The following is a 21,833-nucleotide window of genomic DNA, read 5'->3' on the forward strand; positions in this document are numbered from 1 at the left end:
TACTGCAGTCACATGGACAGGTTCTACACCCCAACCTTCAGAGCCTTCACTTACCTGCCTGGGAATAGAACGGGGTAACCAGAGTTCTTTTTCCTTGCCCCCGGGAGTGGTGGTTGTCATTTTATATATTCGTAGACACTTTACCAAGAATGTGTACAATAGCAGAAGGAACAAGTTTGTCAGATGGGCTGTGGACAACTTGATAGACCCTCTCAGCGAGTTGCGAGCTTTGAGTTTCAAACCTCCTTTCCTGACATGTTGGTTTTAAGAACCAGGACTGCCTACCTGCTAAAGCCTATTGACCCCGTCCACCTAGATCAGTGCATCACCCTGCCAGCCTTCTTCCCTCCTTGACACCAAATGAAAAAGAAACGCCATTGTCTTGACTGTAAGAGAGTGGTCAACTATTATGTGGACACACTGAATGTCCAGCTCTTCGTATAGCGAAGATGAAAGGCAAGACAGCGCATAGGAGGACATTATTAAGATGTCCTCCATTATTAAGATGAATAACCCTGTGCATTACGATGTGCTGTCCTCTGGTGTACACAGAACTACCTGAAAGTATTCAAGCTTATTCAATCAGTCAAGTCTTCCACTTCTGCACTGGTGAGAGGAGTGCCAGTAGCAGATATCTGTAAAGCAGCAACCTTCACATTTTTGGAAGCATTACTGGTTGGACTCAGAAGAGAGCAGGGAAGGACACTTCACACATTCAGTTTTTAGGATTCTTTGGTATAACCTGCCATCACCCACCCTTTAGTTGGGGACTGCTTTCAAAATCTATTCAGAAGTTGAAGAATCTGGTGATAGATGTATTCATTAGAAGAAAATGTTACTTACCTTCAGCAACTCTTTCTGGTGGATACATTATGTACCTGCCTATTTCTCACTGACCCACTCTCCTCCCCGTTACATGGCTGGTAATCCCACATATCCTGTTAATGTGGTTGCATCATATTTCAAAACACTGCACTTTCTGATATTATTCTCATCCGTCGTCCACCGAGGCGCACACAAAAATGGATGGATACTAACATCAGCACGCCGACAGGGACGCTTTGAGTCACTAGTGATGTCACAGGGATGCAGTGTACAGCGCTGAATTAGCACCAATGTAGTTTCTAGAACAGGACTGTCGCCTGGGATATTCAGAAGGGGAGGTATCTGTAGGCAGATAGAATATCCTCCATAAAGACTGTTATTGAAGGTAAGTAACTTTTCATTCAGTCAAATCAGTATTGCCATTCATTAACATGATAGTCATATAAAGCCCAAGAGGGCATATTCAGATTTCATATTATATCGCTCAACAATCCCAAATGGCAATATAATTGCACGAGTAAAGGAAAAACTGATATCACCCTCCTTCTCATATACTGATCAGCTCTTAATGTGATAATTTAAACTCTTCCTGATTAGAAGTGAGACCTCTGAAAAATGAAAAACAAATTTGAAATACTAGAAGAAACTTCAAAAAGCAGTCTGAAAGAAAAAGGGTATGGGGGTGGGAGTCCAGGTTTAAAGTTTCACTCCAGTAAGGTATCCAGTCTTCTATCATCTTTGAGACTTGACAAGTTTTGGTCCAGTGTAGATTGGTTTACCCCATCATCATCTGTCCAGAGGTATTCTTGAGGATCCGAGAATCCATTAGCCGTTGAGCCACGTTAGGCCCGTTAACCCACTGCAGAGCCTGCGTGTGTGTCCTGAAGTGGTCCATTAACAGGGTGCAGGAGGCCAAGAAGCCTAAGAGCCAATCTCACTGAAATTCAGGTCAGTGGTTAAAACATTTGGATCACTACCCAAATGTCCTTGAGTCGTAGAGGAGGGAATGGCACTGTGTCTAGGAAGGCACCAATGACAGGGAGCCTTTCTTAAGTAGTCGGACGGGACTATGGCACTTTGAGGGAACAATATGTTGGCCGTCGCCATGAGATGGTCGACAACTGATTGAGGTGAGTCCACCTTCAGCAACCTGTCATCGAGATATGGTATGATTGATATGTCCAACCTTCGAACATGTACAGTGACCACTACCATCACCTTCTTGAACACCAGAGTGTAACGTCTGTGGGAGTGCAGGTCTGGAATGTGGAAATAAGCATCCTTCAAGTCTAATGCCATCATACAGTAACCTGGGCCACGGGCAGATGGAACTTGGGCCAGAAGGAGTATCATGAGCTTGTCCTTTTTGAAAAAGAAGTTCAGAGGGCGAAGATCTAAAATGAGACAAGTTTTCAGTCCATCTTTGGCACCAGAATATAACAGGAGTAACAACCAGTCCCAATTTCTCATGCCAACACCTTCTCTATGGCTCGCGTGTCCAAAAAAAGCCTGGATTTCTTTTCGTACAATGGATAAGTAGCCCTCAAAAAAGTCATTAAGATGTAGGTGGCATGTTGGGAGGGGAGGAGAGGAAGGGTCAAGTGTAAACATTCTGGAGGAGGTAATAACTTATTCTGCCTCCACAGGGTGATATTGTGGTGCTGAGGGTAAACAGAATGGCTATTGCAGCTGTCGTGGGAAGTGGGAGTTGGGTGGGTGATTAGGTAGTGCATTGCCACTGAAGGCCTTGATGCGCTCGGCCAGATCCCGGACCTCTAGCGTGAAAAGCTTGTGAGGTTTGTTGCTGGGGAGGCAGATGTTAGCATTGCCTCGAAAGGGGCAATTTTGGTGGGAACAGTCGTACGTTAGTGCAATGTATGGTAGCAGGACCTCTGTTAGGACATTGGTTATTATCAACAAAAGTGCCATTTCCCATTCACGTAAGATCTATTGTCCTTTAATTCAGAACAAGCATTGGCATAGCCAATAGGTCTCGACTTTGGGACCTTATAAGTGTGTAGCGAGAGCTATTGCCTTTGCTAGTGTGTTTAAGCTATGGTGTAGCGTAGTGTGTCTGCTGTACAGTACATTAAAAAAGTTATAAGCATTTTTGTTACCTTATATATAATTAGGATGATATTATGTATTATTGAACAACTATATTAAAAAAGAAATAACATAAAAAATGATGCAACACATGTCTGCCATGAAGACGAACCTTGTGGGATGTTTCTGGGTTATGTGCACTTGTGACAGTGCTGGGGCACCGTGAAAGCAAATGGCAGTGATGATATACTCAAGCTTTAAGTCCCTTACATGTGAATAACAAACAAGCTCCCATTAGGAGAATACCATTTGCTTCCACGCTCTTGGCAGGAGGGGAGACAGAAATAGGGGAGCCCTTATTCTAACATTAATTTTCTGCAACAGAGCTAAACACAAATATATACTTCCATACATCCAAATTCTGAAATGTGCCTGAAAAACCTAGGCAAAATACTAAACAAGTTCTGGTAAGGTTAACTGCAGAATCCACTTATCCATAACTCCTCACAGAAGCCAAGAACAACAAGCAGCTTGAAGTAAATATATTGGCTCAACTCTCTCAGAACTAATGCCTCATTTTGTTTAACAAAAGACACAAAAGCTTACCTTTTTATCATACCAAACATCAGTGGCTTTTGTTAAGATTGTCTCCCTGCTCTCAGCATGTTTGCTTCAGCAGAAAAGTGGCTCATTGTGACACTGATTCTTGAGGTAGGGCCATCCACAATGCCCAAAACAAGATGGAGCAGTGCAGCAGGGGAGGAACCAAATCCTGGCCCTCGATACTTCTGCTTCAAATGCAGAGTATCTGACGCCAATCCCGCAAGGGAATTCCGAGCAATAGACAAACTTTGAAGCTATGAGATCATATCTGCCTTATAAACGCGATCATCGTGATCACGTACCATAACAATCATTGGCATGGCCAATAGGTCTCGCCTTTGGGACCTTATAAGTGTTTAGCCATGCAGCACATTATCCTGGGTGCTGTGCCACCAGGGATTGAAGAGCTATACAATTACTACACACTGGGTCATGCAGACTGATTCAAGAATAAATACTTGCCTCAGGAAACATTTATGGGAGCGGCAGGTCTGAGAGACTGAGGTGGGTGAAAAAGGTGGGACAGTGAGAGGGATGAGTTTGGGGAGACCAAAAGGTGAGAGTAAAATGGTCACAGTGGTGTAACGGAGGTGCCTACAACACCCACACGGGGAGGGGCCAGGGGGTGGACAACCTTCTGTCCCTGAAACACAAACATACAGGTCAGTGTTTTACAACAGGAAAGTAGTATATTTGCTTACGAAAATCAGAAGTCATCTGCTGAAATCGGTCTAGTGACATATATACCCAAGGAGCAGACACGTGCACAGAAACTGTTCTGGAGACAATTAGCAGCAAACAAAACAAGCAATGACTAGGAAGGGGAGCAGTGGTGGACAAGGGGGGAGGATGGGTGAAGTAGCAGCGAGAGACAGCATGGGTGTGTAAACAGCATCAGGAAAGCAAAACGGGACACGGCAGCCATTGCGGTACTGCACTGCAATTAAAGTCCATGAAATTGCTTGGGTGAGAAGCAGGCGTGTTGAGGCCCCGAGCCAGCACACTGACTGTGGGAGGGGGTGGGGAAGGGGGGTTTGACAAAAGCATGAAAGGCAGCAACGGGTGCTAAGTGGTTTAGGGACGGCGAGGGAGCTGAAGCAAAACCAAAAAGCATTGGCATAGCCAATAGGTCTCGCCTTTGGGACCTTATAAACCTTATAGCTGCACAGACTAATGCCACAGGAGGCTTTTTGGGCAGGAGGGTGGGAGCGCAGGAATATCACGGGATACCGGTAATGCAGAAATCCCATTCAAGGTGATGGGACAGGAACGCTATGGGAGGCTGCAGGGCAGGAATACCACAGGAGGGGGCTAAGGCTTAAATACAACTGGGAGCTGATAGAGCGGGAATACTGTCGGAGATTGCAGGGCAGGGGCAGCAAGGAGCAAACTCTGTGGGAGATAGTGACCGTCCCACGGTGGTGCATTCCCAAGGTAGAAACGCACTGGGACAGTGGTAGGACAGAACAACAGTGAGAAGTCGGAATGGCAAGAAGATCTTTGGGGTTGTTAGGGGTTGAGTACCACTAAAGGCTGGTAGGAGGGGTGTACCACATCAGACTGGGGAGTGTGAAATAAGTGCAGTTACTTTGTGAAAAACACTGGAAGGTGGTCCGTGGAGAATTTGGGGATTATTGATAGAATGGCGGCGACTCTAGATGTTCTTGTTCTGCTTACAGTATTGTGGACGCGCAAAAAGCCGCAAATAAGTGAATTGCTCACGGCAGCTGCGGCGGTGTTTTTGGCATATGCTGCGCTGCGTGAACGTGTCGGGCGTTATTTCTTGTGAGAATATAATGTACACGTGTCAGAAGCGGGAGCAGAGGGAGTGGAAAAATGGAGAGAGGGAAGGGCGTGGGCAGAGAGAGCAGCCGTAAGAGCGGGAGCGGCGTGGTGGGGGTGGAAAGTAAGGAACAGCTGAGAGGAGGTAAAGGAAAGGGGCGAGAGAGGCACTGCCAGTGAAACCAGGAGCGTTTTAGTTGCGCACAATAATAGCTTGTTCCTATATACTGCAGCAGACTGCTCTTCAGTCGCTTCAGAGCGCTGTAAATAATAGGTGCTACAATTATCCAGTTTAATGGCACTCGATGTAACCACCACAGAAGGACGGAAAGCTGACCTGGCCACGTCCAGATTTGAAACTCGTGCCTTGCAGGTCATCACGTGTTTCAAGGACACGCTGCAAGTCAATGGACAGCCAGAGGCAGGGCTCACCTGTAGCCTGGGCAAGCAGGGCCCACGCCCAGGGTGCTGACCTTCAGGGGGCGAATGGAGCTGTCAGCATACAGATCATGCAGCTGTCTGCTCTGACCTGGCTTCAGTGATTCAGCCCAAACTGCCTTAAATATTTTATTTCTCATAGAAATCACAGGCGTCCCAGTTTTACACCCTCCCCCCCCCCTCCCATCACTTTTGCACCCCCACTCCCTAGACCCCTCAGCTTCAGTTTGGCACCTGCAGAAATGAGCTGAGCTGTAAAAGATTCAGATGAGGGGGCAGGAGGGGTGAAGTTTGTATAACCTGCCATGGACTGACCACTGAACACCAATCACCCCCCGCAACTCACTGCCACATTTTACTCAGCAGCAGCGAGGAGGACAAGTCTGCACAGGACAGCAGACAGCCAGGCAGGGAAGGTCAGACGCAGCTGAACCTCTAGAACACTTTCTTGTGACAAATCTTCCTTCTATCAGGTCACATAATGCTGACAGGTTAGATGTTTAGTTGTATTTTAATAAACTACTGTGTTAGCTGTTTAGAGGTATGTTATTGACTTCTACAGTTTCTCTTTGCATTCTAGTGCTTGCACTTATATATATATATATATATATATATATCTACAAATACAGGGGCAAAAAAAAGTGCATTTGCAGAGTCAATGCAGTTGATCCTTTGCTAAATGTATAAGGTTTACAGCACTTTCTAGGTTACAACGAGGAGGAAATGCGGGCGAGGAAGGGGTGCCAAATTTGTTTTCGCCCAGGGCGCGGTCTGAGCGAAGGCTGGTGCTGACCAGAGGCATTTGGATTTTGAACATGGCTGATGCTATAAAAAGTTCCAGTAGTTAAACGGAGGTTTATCACGGGTATCTACATGAGCCAATCTCGGTAAAATAAACACAGACCAATCAAAACGGGATGCAAATGGCAAAAGAACATTTAAATGTCCGAGACCTTATCTCACTCTGAGGCCTTGGGGGCAAGCAGCGGACATCATTCGATCTGATTAGAACATATCTGACAGAAAAGAATCATTATATTGAACCAGCCACGGTCACAGGCAGCAGCCATGTGATTTACTCAAGGTTTAATATGAAATCCGTAAAACGAGCGCCCACGATGCTGTACTCAATATCTTTTCACAAATAATTATCTTTTATGAGCCGAAGTTTTGTCTACCTGTATTATTCATTTGACTAACACACCTAATTCCTAGGAGACAGATGCTCGTGATCGCCGTTATTAAAAAGAAAATGTATGCAATTTATGTCAAAGGAGTCGGCTTGGCGAAGGATTTTATGAGAATGAAAGCAGAGAAATGCTTCTCTGTTCCTGGCAAGTCCTTCATGGTCTTGCGCCCCAGCCCTTTATTTATGGAACTCGACTGCCTCTGACAGAGTCGCGCTCCTGCGCCAATTCTCTTGGAATACTGAAAAAAAGGTGGCAGAGTAAATCCAACAGCTCGCTTCTCCTCAGCGGCGGTGTCCGGGCACAGAGATGTGTTTGTGCAGGCTCAGATATGTGTTTGTGCCATGCTGGAGTCCACTACCACTGCTCTCTTGGCAGATAAAAACAAGCGCGGCCGCGAAAGTTAAAGCGACCGCGCTAATTACACAAGGAATGTCAGGAATGCAGCTGGCACCCGGCTGCGCTGCTGCTCACTCCCGAGCTCCCTAGGCCAGGGGAGTTAACGTTTAGAGAGAAGGCGGGACATGCACCCGCCTTTGACCAATTGCGGGATTACAATTTTTGAAAGCCACACGCAAATGCCAAAAGAATTTGACAAGCAGACGCACAAGCTTTCAGAAACCTTTCAGAATGTTTGCACTGATTACAAGAGGCCCTCTCCAAGAGCAACGCATGCGCGCTACGCTAGGCGAGACCTAAAAATGAAAAAGTTATTTCAAGTAAATAAACAACTCTCCTTACGTGAGATGTTGAAGGGACATATCTATGTAAACGAAAATGGAAAAAGAAAAACACATCAAAAGCCAGTGAACATTAACTGTCCGTGTTGAAATTGCCATAAAACAGTGAATTTTAATTAAATGACTTAAGAGAGAACTGCCATTTGTAAACTAAGTAAAAAAAAAAACTGCCTGTAGATAACTGCAGGGAAAACGAATGAAGTGTAAAAGACGGAACAAAAGGTCACGGGTGCCACATACACTTAAAAACTTAAAACAAGTCTACAAATAGCCACGTTTGATCCATGTAAATCTCCAATTTGAAGAGGCAACCTGGTAAATAAAAAATGGCGGGCTACCTGAGGTTTGTGTGCGCTACATTAAGCAAGAAGCTGCGAGGGGTGGGCGGTGTTGTGGGCGGCTGGGAGGCACGGGGAGATTAAGAGAAGTGAAATCAGCACTGTGTGTCGGCAAGAGGAGACTAAAAAAAGAAGCTGCGAGTGAAATCAGCGATGTGCACCTGCCAGCAGAGGGCTAAAGAAAAGAAGCTGCGAGGGGTTGTGAGGGGGTAGGCACAGGGAGATTAAGTGAACTGAAAGCAGTGCCGTGCTCTCAAACAGAACATATGGTCACTAATGAAAGGACGACGCGGGTCAGGGGCAGTCGTGATCGGGATCACATGAGCGTCCTCAGCCCTCCCTCAGAGCAGCTGCTCCACTCTGTTCAAAGAAACTGTTTGCCTGGACTGGAGCCGGAAGATTTAGAACAAGTTTAGGCTGGGTGATACACGCTGCCAGCACGTGCTATATGCTAATTGGCCGGCGTGCCGCCGTCCCTATGTTTCTATCTCCCGTTTAGGTGATCTCTCTAGAAAAAAGAAGAAACGGCCCAAACGCGTTCACAAATGGGTCATGAGTCACCACCAACGTCCCACCACCTCAACTCTACTCTCACGCCTTAGAAACCGGCAAAAGCTGGCTGCCTGTGGCTTTCTCAAGCGGCACAGCCAGTCAACATGTTATGCAACCTTGGGCTTTGAAATGCAGGTGAAATTACATAATCTGTTCCAACAAAAAGCATGAAAAAAGGATCAAATGAATTCATGCAAAATAAAGTCCAATTCGGTTCCATGAAAAGGAACGTCCAGAAACAAATCACAAAATCACTGCACTAAACATTGGCCATTTTAGAATAGCATTTAAAAGATAGCAGGGCTTGCAACTCTAAGAAAGTAGAGCAAAACAAGCGCGGCCACGCAAGTGAAAGCGACCCTTGTTAACATTTTACATTACAGATGGCACCTGCTCTGTCCCGCAAGCTGCGGGCCACCACACGTACGAGTTTTATGAAACTCCGGAGTGATTCCAAGAGGCCCTCTCCTAGAGCAGCACATGCACGCTGCGCTAGGCTCGACCTAAAAAAAACAGGGTGAACGTAATTAAATCGAATTTGTCATAAAGGTAGAATTTTACTCGAGGGTTGTGATTTGTTGGTTTGATTTGACTTTGTTCAGTAGTTGAAGAGAAATTAGTGTTCATAATGGAACACATGTTGCGCACGCATAGATTACATTTTAGAACTATCTGGACAGTTAATGCCCAGATACTCTGAGCATTTGCAAATCCAGTAAAAAATATTTTTAAAAAGCCATAGCCTGGACTAGGGAGATTTTTCTCCCTTTAAGCAATGTGGCTCCAGACTGACCAAACTGCTGCGTTCTGCTCGGCTAGCCGTCACAGAACCATTTCTGTTATGGCCGCCATTATCCAACATGTTGTACTGAACCCAGAGTTGGGAAAAAGAGCACAAGGGAGCTACTACGGCCCCCAATACCTGGCGATTATAAGAAAAGAAAAATGCAGTATGCTCAGACCAAGGACCTTTTTAGGCCCCAGAATGAACAATTGTTACTTACCTGTAAACAGGTGGTTCTCCAGTATTGGTGTCTTTCATAGATTCACATGCTTGAATATTCCCCGTCGTCGGAGTGGGAGTCCCACGGTAAATAAAATAGCAATATATATAGCAAAATATATACATAAATAATCACATAATTAGCGTTATACAGGTGTAAAAACACCCATAGTGTACCTATATGAGAAACTCCATAGGAATACAATGGAGAGAGACAAAAGACTTTTGTAGTCTATCTCTGTCATTATGTAAGTCCGAACTCCAGCCAATCAGGCGTCAGCCCCTCTCTAGAACCTTCTCCTCAGAGCTTCTCACCTCAGATTTTCGTAGCACAAGAGTGACTGTAGAGTGTATGAGGAGAAGAGAGCCTCTGAAGGGAGGAGGGAGGGTCGCATGTGAATCTATGAAAGACACCAATACTGGAGAACCACCTGTTTACAGGTAAGTAACAATTGTTCTTCTCCAGTATTAGGGTGTCTTTCATAGATTCACATGCTTGAATATAGAATAGCTAGCAGTAACAATCACCATTGTTTCCATGCCAAAATAGATTCAAAAATATAAAGATAATCAATCTTCTTATGCATAAAAACAGTATTGAACAACTGTAACATTGTAAATGCATAATATATATGGAAACAATATGGAGGTGGGAGGAAGAGGCTCACCTTACTTAAAAAGATTGCGCAGCACTGCCTGTCCCACTGCAGCATCCTCCTCGCTTAAAGTTGCCAAGCAGTAGTGCTTAGTAAACGTGTGTCTGGTCGACCACGTAGCTGCTCTGCAGATGTGTTGCAAAGATACTCCAGCAAATAAGGCAGTAGATGATGATACTGCCCTAGTGGAGTGTGCCCTCACTGGAGACTGCAGAGGTTTACTTGCCCTTTGGTGGCAGAAGACAATAGCTGCCGAGATCCAGCGTGCAATCGTTGGTTTAGTAACCTGACATCCTTTATGACAGCGTCCATATGCTATAAAAAGTTGATCGGATTTTCGGAACGAAGCTGTCTTACTGATGTAGAACTTTAGACACCGCTTCACGTCCAAAGAATGCAATCTTTGCTCTGCAGGTGTCTGAGGATTGGCAAAAAAGGTCTTTAATATTACTGGCTCATTAATATGAAAGTCAGTAGGCACCTTGGGTAGAAATGATGGATTGGTGCGTAACACTACAGCATCCGGTTTGAACTGCAGGAAAGGAGGTTTGATGGTAAAAGCATGAATGTCACTGACACGACGTGAAGACGTTAGTGCCAGAAGTAGGGCTACTTTCCAAGTTAGATATTTTAGGTCGGCCTTGTGAATGGGCTCGAACGGAGGTCTCATTAATTGCGCTAACACAACGTTGAGGTGCCACAACGGAGGAGGACGCCGAATTGGCGGAAATTTTCGGAATAAGCCTTTAAAGAATTGGCGGATTATTCTTGAGGAACAAAGGGAACTTGATCCATCTTGCCGGAAACGGGAAATAGCTGCTAGAAAAACCCGTAAGGTTGCATGAGACAGTCCAGAACTAGCTAGGTGCAAGAAGAATGGCAGCAATTGCTCTGCCGTGGAATGTATCGGATGGACTCCGTTAGCAGCACACCAGTGGCAGAATCTTTTCCATTTGAACTTGTACGTTCTGACTGTAGAGGGTGCCCTTGCTTGGGCCAAAATATCCCTACAATCCTGCGGGATGTCTAGGTGGGCGAACTCATGGTGTTCAGGTTCCAGGCCGATAAGCTCAGTGAGGAGGGATTTGGATGACAAATTCTCCCTTCGCTCATAGTGAGCAGATCCGTCCGATGTTGCAGGAGGATTGGTTGGCATTGGGACAGCAGGAGCAGTTCCGAGAACCACGCTTGTCGTGGCCAGCGCGGGGCTATTAGAATCAGGTGGCAAGGTTGTCTTCTCATCTTCCAAAGATCCCGAGGTATGAGGGGTATTGGAGGAAAGGCGTACGCAAATAGATTGCACCAGTTTATCAAAAGGGCATTGCCCTGCGACTCCTTGTGGGGATGCCAGCTTGCGTAATTTCGGCATTTCCGGTTCTCCGGCGTAGCAAAGAGATCCAGTTGCGGACGACCCCATAGTTGGAATATCCTCTCTAGAGTGGGTTGGTGTAACTCCCACTCGTGGGTCGACGAGGAGGACCTGCTTAGGGAATCCGCTAGGACATTGGATACTCCTGGTAGATGTACTGCCGTAATCATGATATGATGGCTGAGAGACCAGTCCCAAATTCTTTGAGCTAACCTGGAGAGACTTGGGGATTTTGTTCCGCCCTGTTTGTTCACATAGTGCATACAGGTTGTGTTGTCTGTCTGTATTAGCACTGACTCTCCTTGGAGCAAAGGTAGAAATGATTTTAGAGCCAGAAAAATCGCCATCAGCTCCAACCTGTTGATGTGCCAAGATCTCTGATGTGTTGACCATCTTCCCTTCACAGAGAGATCCTCCAAATGTGCGCCCCATCCCTCCAATGAGGCGTCTGTCGTGATTGTCCTGTCCGGCGGCGCCGACAGAAATGACATGCCTTCCGTCAAGTTGGCTGGAATTGTCCACCATGCGAGTGCTGACTTCATTTGATCTGTGACACATATCATGTCGTGGAAAGATCCCGTTACCTGACGCCACTGAGCATCCAGAGCTTCCTGGATAGGACGTGTCCTCAGCCGGCAATGAGGGATCAAGGCAATGGATGATGACGCCATTCCCAGAAACGATTTTAACAGTCTCACAGAAACTGACTCTTTTGATCTGATCAGAGACACCAGTCGCAGCATCTTTTGTAGACGCTCCTGGGAGAGAAACGCCTTTGCTGATACAGTTTCCAGAGTTGCTCCCAGAAAATCTCTTTGTTGGTACGGATGAAGTTGGGATTTTTCTGCATTTACGGACAGACCCAATGAGCGAAACACGTCCTGGCACAGAAGAGTGTGTTGTCGCAGGTGAGTGCTTGACTGAGATTTCAGGAGAAAATCGTCCAGGTATGGAAATATTTGCACTCCCTGGAGTCGCAAATAAGCTATTACTGGAGCTAGTACCTTCGTGAACACTCGAGGGGCCGAGCGCAGGCCAAATGGTAACACTTTGAATTGGTAATCGTGTTGACCCACTCGAAAACGCAGGAACTTCCGATGCCGCTGTAATATAGGGATATGAAAATAGGCATCTTGGAGATCTATCGTTGCCAGAAAATCTTCCTGCAAGAGTAAGCGCAAGATGTCTACTAGCGTCATCATACGGAAGGATTGGCTCTTTATGTATTTGTTTAGTGCCCTCAGATCGAGGATGGGCCTCCACTCTCCGTTTTTCTTTGTGATCAGAAAGAACCGGGAATAAAAGCCTTTTCCCTTTTGAGACACTGGCACCAATTCTATAGCTCCTTTTTGACTTAAAAGTCGGACTTGATGCAACAGTTCTTTCATGTGAGCTGGTGGCGGTCCGGAGGGTGGTGTGGGAGGAGGGAATTTGGTGAATTCTAAGGCGTGTCCCTTTTTTACAATGTCCAAAACCCAACGGAGATGGAGGACCATTGGGAAAAGAACAGAGAGATTCGACCTCCAACTTTGTCCGTCTGGTAAGAGTCACTGTCTCTTTGACGCGGTTCCTCTGTATGAGGATTTTCCTCTATATGACTTGGAGGTTTGCTGTCGTGATGCTTGCTGTTGCTGGCCATAAGAGTAACGGTTGGATCCTTGATTGTAAGGTTTGTATTGTTTATTGTCCCTTCGAAAACTTGAGGAGGTGCCGCGTCCGCGTGCACCACGAAAATTGCTCCTTTGAAATTGAAGGTTTCCTAACGATCTCGCCGTCTCAGTATCCTTCTTAATGGACTGTAGAGCTTCATCGACGTGGCTTCCAAATAACGCCTCGCCGTCATACGCCATGTTAAGGATCATGGACTGTACCTCCTGACGAAAGGATGTCGATCGTAACCATCCTTGCCTACGCAGAACAGCCGCTCCGGCAAGCTGACGGAACCCCATGCAGGCGATGTCTACTGCACAATCGATTATTTCCGCCGATGCCGCTTCTCCCTCTTGGAGCAACTTCATTGCCTCCACCTTAGATGGCTCTGGCAACTCCTGAACCACATCCGAAATATCAGCCCATACTTGTCTGTCATATCGTCCCAAGATGGCCAAGGCATTAGCTGCTCTAACCACAGTAGAGGCCATAGAAGAGAATTTACGCCCTATGGCATCCATCCGACGTCCATCACGATCCGGAGGTGTGGTGATAGCAGATGCAGGATTTTTCGCCTTACGTTGCGCTGCCTGCGTAATGACTGATTCAGGTTTAGCCTGACCCGTGAGGCATGCTGGGGTTCCTATTGGTGCCTTATATTTCTTTTCCAATCGAGGCACCTGTGCTGGCAAGGTATTCGGTGTCTGCATTAATTTCTTGCCTTCTTCCCAAATAAACTCCACAATGGGAATAGCATGCGTCTGTTTATAAGGTTGATTCTTGAAATCATAAAGGAAGCAATCTTCCTCTCTGCGCTCCGTTGTTAGTTTAAAACGGTGTGCTGCCCTTTCCATCAGTTGGTGAAAATTGGCTATGTCCACTGGAGGTGAATCCCCTGTTACTATCTGTGAGGGGGATGGTGTTTGTGCCTGGTAATTGTCCCACTCCGCCATATCATCGTCATTGTCATCCACATCCCCATCATCATCTGGGATTTCACCCTCTTCTGTGTCCTGAGGGCCTTCCTCTACAGGCTCATAGTGAGGCAACAACCTTTCTGGAACCTGTCTTGGAGGTGCAGGCGGCATCTGAGGAGCAGGATTTACAATAGGTACCGGTGGAATATTTGCCGGAATCACCGGGGCTGACGGAACCTCTGAACGTTGAGGGGATAGAGGGAACCGTTGGTTGTAGTCGTCCAACATGCGTTGGAGATTAGTTATGAGCGACAAAGGAAGAGTCGCCGTTTTATGCTTCGGAGGGACCTGCTGTATGTAAACTGGATCTTCATCCTCACTGCTGACATCCTGGCATTTAATAACTAAGTCGGACGGGCTTTGTGCCGTTCCAAAAGACTCCGGTAACCCCTCGGACTCCTGATCAGAATCCGTGGCGAATAATGGTGAGGGAGGCTGTGCATCTCCCACAGGAATATTGTCTTCCTGGCTATCCAGGCCAACACTAGGAGGTAATGGTGTCCAAGAAACCCCGGTTAAAGATGAAACCGACGCTGAAGTTAGCTGAGGTAGTTGTTCCCTCTTTGTCTTCTGGGCAGACGAAACGCTGCTTACTCTTATCTTTACAAATGTCCCTGCCATCGACTGCTGCAAGGTATGTTCTGCAGACGCCTTTGGAGAGGCCCTCGTCGACGGAGCCGTCGTCGACGGAATGATGGTCGACGGAACTATCGTCGACAGAGTCTGTGGCAACAAAATCGATGTCGACGGAGCCGCCGTCGACAGAGCCGCCGTCGACAGAGCCGCCGTCGACAGAGCCGCCGTCGACAGAGCCGCCGTCGACAGAGCCGCCGTCGACAGAGCCGCCGTCGACAGAGCCGCCGTCGACAGAGCCGCCGTCGACAGAGCCACCGTCGACAGAGCCACCGTCGACAGAGCCACCGTCGACAGAGCCACCGTCGACAGAGCCACCGTCGACAGAGCCACCGTCGACAGAGCCACCGTCGACAGAGCCACCGTCGACAGAGCCACCGTCGACGGTGTCGTCGACGGGATCTTCTTTTTCTTCGTCGACGGAGTGGGCGTCGACGAGCTCGACGACGTCTTCGTCGACGACACAATCTTCGTCGACGGAACCTTTACCTTCTTCGTCGACGATGAAGTAATGGGCAAAATAGAAGTCACCGCCCTCGAGGTACTGATGGTAATCGTCCTCGAGGTACTGATGGTAATCGTCGACGAGGATAACGTCGACAGAACGCTCGTCTACGACGAAGCAGCTGATGTCGTCGTCAGAGTCACCGTCGACGAGCTAGAAACAGCAGATTTCGTCGACGGGAGAAATGTCGACGAGTCGGACAATCTTTTCCCAGAGGAATGGGAAGTAGACGCCTCAGCAGCCTGAGAACAGTGTCCCTTAGGCGACAAAGCAGTAGGTGAGACAGCAGAAGTGGCAGCTGCCAGAGTCAAAGATAGTTTCTTTTTCTTGAGGAAAGGAGATGGTAACTCCTGCACACTACTGCGCTTAGAGGCTGGTTGAGAACGGCCAGAAAGAAGACTTTCAACATCAGAGAGTGGGTTATCCTTATCCTTCAGTCTCTGTAGCCATATTAACAGGCGGCCTTCTCTGTCCTTTAAAGTTTTTGTAGAAAAGGTTCTACAAAATTTACATTTTGCCACTTCATGGTCTGGGTATAAACAGTAAATGCACTTACTGTGTGGGTCCTCAGAAAATAAACGCAGCTTTCCACACGAAGAACATGGTCTAAACAAAGATTTCTTACTAGAAGACATCCTGACTGACAAAAACTGAGCAGAGCTCAGGGAGACTCCCTGTCACACGACGTGCGGTAGAAAATCTGAGGTGAGAAGCTCTGAGGAGAAGGTTCTAGAGAGGGGCTGACGCCTGATTGGCTGGAGTTCGGACTTACATAATGACAGAGATAGACTACAAAAGTCTTTTGTCTCTCTCCATTGTATTCCTATGGAGTTTCTCATATAGGTACACTATGGGTGTTTTTACACCTGTATAACGCTAATTATGTGATTATTTATGTATATATTTTGCTATATATATTGCTATTTTATTTACCGTGGGACTCCCACTCCGACGACGGGGAATATTCAAGCATGTGAATCTACGAAAGACACCCTAATACTGGAGAACTATGAATCCTGCAAAAAAATTGAACAAATAAAGTTCTTAAAGTACTAATTCTGTGGCTTGCCTTAGGCAACATGTGGGAGTTGGCTGCAAGCAGCATGGTTGGAGCAGTGGCCACGGAGAATTGTTGGACACCTGTGAAGAGTAGAATGCAGAGCTCATCAGAGAGGTATAGCTTTGCCCAGACACAAGGCAGCACCCACTAGAAGTCAAAGCAATACCTTTTAGGTTTGGAGTGCTGCATAAACCATGCAACCGCAGGTAGAGTCATTGGACCAGCAGGATTGGCTCATGAAAATATGCATACTGCAGGTCCAAGACAACCATCCAGACGCTGGATCTAGGGCAAACAGAGCTTTGGTCAAATTGAGTATTTTGAATTTGTTTTTACAGAGGAAGGCATCCAGAGGGCAAAGGGCTAAAATAGGACTAAACCTCAGTCCTTCAGCACAAGGAAGTAGGAACCCATCCCTGCTCAATGCCAGCACACTCTTGATGGCTCCTTTGGCCAATACAACCTGCACCTCTTGCAGCAAAATGAAAATGTGCTACTCTGAAACCAGCTCCGATATGGGAGAACGTTTAGGTGGGTCAGAAAGGAATGGTAGGGCATAGCCCTGTGGGACAATCTGGAGGATCCATCTAGTGGATGTGATGGTCAGCCACCCTCAAAGAAAATGTCAGATCCTGCCTCCTGCATGGTGGCTGTGTGCTGCAAAGGACAAACTAAAGCAGCTTGCGAGCTGATGCCACAGGGGAGCAGCACTGTCTTGAGTGACCTGCACAATGTCTGCTCCATAATATGGCTGGGGTCAATACTGCAGAGTTGGCAGGGCCTACACACCAACCCCCTGGAGAGGCCTTGAAAGGGTCCAAACTGCTGAGAAAACAGTCAAGCAGGTGTAAAAAGGTATGTGCTGGGGCTCGGATTTCCTTAAAGTGTCTGATGGCAGTTTCTGCCTTTTCGACAAAAAGGAGGGACCCATCAAAAGGCATATCCATTAGAGATGCCTGCATATCCCTAGAAAACCCAGTGGATCTCATCCACTTGTGGTGGCAGAGCACCACTTTAGTGCCCATCGGATGTCCCAAGCATTCGTGTTCAGTCCAGCTTTGATGACGTTTAACTGTATCTTGGCCGTCCTGAATGGTCTGTGCTGGCCATCTCTCAAAAGGAGTGCGTATACCATCGTAACAGACATCGACTGAACGCAACACCAAGCTGGTGGAGCTGAGTTTTGCCTAGGTACCCATAAGTGTGTCAGTCATGGCTTCATTAAATAGAAGCAAGCGCTCAGATGAAGTTGTTTGTGGTAGCAAAACATTCATCAGTACATTGGTTTTCACTCCCACAGAGGGTAGCTGGAGGTTCAGGACCTCACCTGCACGACTAATCACCATAGCAAATGATGTGCTCTCTTTCACATAGGGTCTAAGGCGTGACTCTAATCTTGTGCCTGGAAAGGTATATAGCCCACAGGCATCTTGAATATGTGTTGGTAGATAATCTTCATCGTCTCTGTCATCATTGTTATGCTGATCAGAATCTGACCCAAAAAGATGATTATGTGTCTGAGGCAGGCTTCGCAGAAGAGGAACACTTGTCTGAATCAGAGCATATGGGGACTGGAAGTGCTAGAGTTGGGACAAGATGCGACCTCTGTCGCAGTCGAGGTGGATTTGGCTACAGTTTGTACACCAGAGTTGGCAGGGGCTTGATCTCTGGTGCTGGTGACATCAGAACAGGTGGAGAGAAGACCGATGCTGATCTTGGAACCAAAGTGGAAGTCAGAACTCTAGTTGATACAGAACCAGAGGTGGGTGTGAGGGCCTCAGATAGCACAGAGGGTGGATACACCGGGGGTTAACTAGACTGTAGGGCCTGTGAATCCAAGGGGCCCAAATGCACACCAGGAGGCAAAAGCGTGCCAAAAATATGCAGCATGGCCTCCTTGAAGGCGCCGCCGATGGCCCATGGAAGTTGGACGCAAAGATGTCCGCTAATGACTCAGCTACGCAACAGGGAATTGGGATAGAGTTAGGTTGGCACCCTGATGACTAGCCGACTTTTCTTTGGCAAGATGGGGTTGAGCAGTCCAGCCCGAACTACAGGGGTAGGCCATCCCAGAACACTAGCAACCCAGGACCATTTTTGCCCTAGTTAAGGCTCATCAGCCAGGTAGAGCTTGGATCCAGGGACACAGTGTGCACAGGACCCATGTCTGGGTATACCTGTCCCACTTAGGTCGATATGCTAAAGTAAAGAGATGTCTGGAACGCTTGAATTATTCTCAGCCACAGGTAATTACTTGGGCTGCATCTCAACCCATTGTTATTTTGCACACCATGCCACATCAGTTTGAACCCAGCCATACTCAAATCAGTCTTGACCAGTGGAAACAGTGGGTTGCTTGTGTTCCGGTTAAGGGAGGACCTGGCGTGGCAGTTCGAGCTGGACCTTTGGATCCATGAGGGCACATGTACACGCACATCTTGGAGTCGTGCTCCAAGCCCAAGCACCTAAGGCTGATCTCATTGGGGTCCATCACTAACATCCATTCCCAACAATCACAACGTAGTTTGCACCCTGTAGGAGACATATTTCCAATCACACTAAAAAGAACTGCTACAAGAATTCATCAACCGAGAAAAGAGAGTGAAGCTCTAGGTCAGTGTACAAAGGTGCGAAAAGAAAGGAACAGACGTCACCACGCAGGGATGGTGCTTACATGCAGCACCACTCTGTCACTTCCAGGGCAGAAAAGTGCCACCTAGCAGCACGCAGGAGCGCGACTATAAAAATTTGATCCAGTCTGGCATCTGGGGAATATTCTAAAGGTGAGAAATCTGGTGAGAAGTATCCATCAGAAATATTTTTACTTACCCATTTGAACATAAAATAAACTAAATATACCTGTTATTTCCAAACGTTTCCCCACCTCTGTTCTCAATAAACAATGAATTTTTCTTCTCGATATCAACATTTACTGAATGGGTGAAGAGAGGAGTGGCAAACAGTATATTCCATGAGGAATAAATAGTAGTACATTTATGTTGCTGTCATAAGAAATATATAATTCCTGCTGTTTTTGAATCCATTTCCCTAGCAGAGGGAGTTCAGACGAATTTATAAACTATGCTCGACACGTGTATATTCTGGTATTGAAACTGGTGCAAAAACGACAGCAGAAACTATTAAAGTATGCACAGAGTTGGCCCACGTGGATTACGGACAGAGAAGTAACAGGATGAAATAAAACCGTCACATCCCATTTTTTAATCCAGATCTTTATTCGGTTTTTTTTCTTAATTCCAAATTCGCAATAAGTTATTTTTTTTGCATATGAAGGACATTCTTTGGCAAGGGGAGATGCACTTCAACTATCAGGTGACAATTTGGACTTACAACTATTGCCATCTTTTTGCTTTGTTAAAAAAGAAAACGATGACAACCGTCATTTAACTCCAAAATAAGGAATTAATGGAGTTTTCAAATATTGGATTACTATTTGAATGCATATGAATCCAATTACAAATACAATTTCATGTGCTATGTGCTTTTGCCATCACAAGCTAAAAATACAAAAGAACTCTGCACACTTACCACTTCTAATTTCTTGCCGGATGATATGATGACATTCTGCATGCAGAAACTGTAAGTGGTCTGCCACCATTCGCTGCTGGCATTCATGAATCACTTTACTATATGAACTAGGGTGTAGATATTTTCGACACCGCATTTCTTCATCTGTTAATCTACCTAAAATCTAAATGCATAAAAAGGTTTTTCAGAATTAATGTTTTCAATGCATTTTGCACAATCCAGTGTTCATTTTTAACAATAAAATTGGGAAGGTTCCGGTTCGCTGCCTGGCTTCCCTCTTTCTATTCAACATTTATTTCAGACCTGCAACCCTCCCATCCATCTCTTCAGTACTTCTGCAATGGGTTGCTTTTCTTCCGGTTAGTCAAACACTGTGTAACAAACATAGTTAAAACACAGACAACACAACTGAAATAACACATTTTTACAGTTTATCACGGACTGTTAATCATCCGTAGGGTAACAAGCACACCAGTTCACACTATCCTTCTCAGACAAGACCCCCAATACAAGAAACTAGTTCACCATCTGCATGACCGAAGTAGCTAACTGGATGAAAGCCAACTGTCTCAAGCTGAACAGAAGTAGTGATCTTCCGCAAGAACACTTCACCACATAGCTCCAAATAGTGGCTGGCCGAACTTGGAGCCACACCTAGCAAGCACACCTGGAACCCTGGAATAATCAACAACAGCAAACTGGACATGACCACTCAAGTCAATGCAGTCACTTCATCTTGCTTCCACACACACTGAAGATGCAGAGGAAGATTTTCAAATGATTCGCAAGCAACACAAGACAAGCATTGGCATAGCCTATAGGTCTCGCCTTTGGGACCTTATAAGTGTTTAACTATGCAACAGTTAATGTTGTTGCACCAAGGATATTATGCTGTATAACTAAATACTTATAAGGTCCCAAAAGCGAGACCTATTGGCTATGGCAATGCTTGTTTTAACAAGCACTGGCAAATACAATGTGTTTGCTTGCTCTGTATAAACTCTTTGGAGAATTACAAGAGAGGGCTAAAGGAAGGGGCCAAGAAAATGCATCTAGTGCGGTTGCGTGGCTCCGATGTGAAGCCCTACCAGGACCCAAAGAGTCGGTGGTGCTGCTGACAGGTCTTCACTGGCTGGGTGTGCAGTAAGTAGCTACTTTCCCGTATCACCAAGACCACAACGTAAAGAGTGTAGCACAATCATCTGCGCTTTGCTGTGGCCATGTATTGATCACAGGAGTGCTCGCAAAAGGCTCTGAAAATTATTTGCAGCCAGACCTTAAAAAAATGCTAGAGCCTTTGAAGCTGGTGTAGAGAGGGGTTGGTGTGACCAGGACCTGCTAGATCAAATTGAATAATAGTGCAGCAGTTGATGATGGCCTGGAGGGTTGTGGGAGTAGGAACTTTGAGAGTATCAGCGAGGGAGGCATCTGATGAGTATAGTGTCCAGAGTATCGGTGTAGCTCCAAGTGCGATACGAGAAGTGGTTTGGCAGTGAAAGAGGGACGGGTTAGAGGGGAGGCTATTTAACAGAAGCGCCCTACAGACAGTTAGCCCTGCTGAGGCCACATGTAGGGACATGAATCTGTTAGAAAAAACAATGATTCTTGTCCACGCAGTCCCAGCATTCAGTTCAGACCATCTACCTGGTGAACATATTTACTTACGTAGATATATTAGGCCGGAAGAGGGCACAGGCGCTTTGGGTTTAAAAAAAAAACCTCCATTGCATGACCACCTCATACGTCATTTAACATGCAGCTACTTAAAAGGTAAATTATATTAAAAGATGTTACATAGCTGCGCACCCGGTTTAAAACAAGCATTGGCCGCGCAGCCGTTAAAGTGACACGGTCGCGCGGCCCGCGAAAGTGATCGCGATAAAGCACGGCGAGCGAAGCGATCTGTGGTGGGGGAGAAGC

The 21,833-nt window shown here is 46.4% G+C and overlaps 1 protein-coding gene across 1 annotated transcript in view; it reads right to left on the bottom strand.

Annotated features, from left to right (window-relative positions):
- CUL2 (cullin 2) overlaps positions 1–21,833 on the bottom strand; it is a 537,998-nt gene that overhangs the window by 243,159 nt on the left and 273,006 nt on the right. Inside the window, exon 9 of the mRNA XM_085631872.1 lies at positions 19,914–20,076. Within this exon, the coding sequence (XP_085487998.1) occupies positions 19,914–20,076 (163 nt within the window). The remainder of the gene's footprint in view (positions 1–19,913; positions 20,077–21,833) is intronic.

Source organism: Triturus cristatus, chromosome 10 (assembly GCF_964204655.1).
Source record: "Triturus cristatus chromosome 10, aTriCri1.1, whole genome shotgun sequence".
Classification (NCBI taxonomy): Eukaryota; Metazoa; Chordata; class Amphibia; order Caudata; family Salamandridae; genus Triturus; species Triturus cristatus.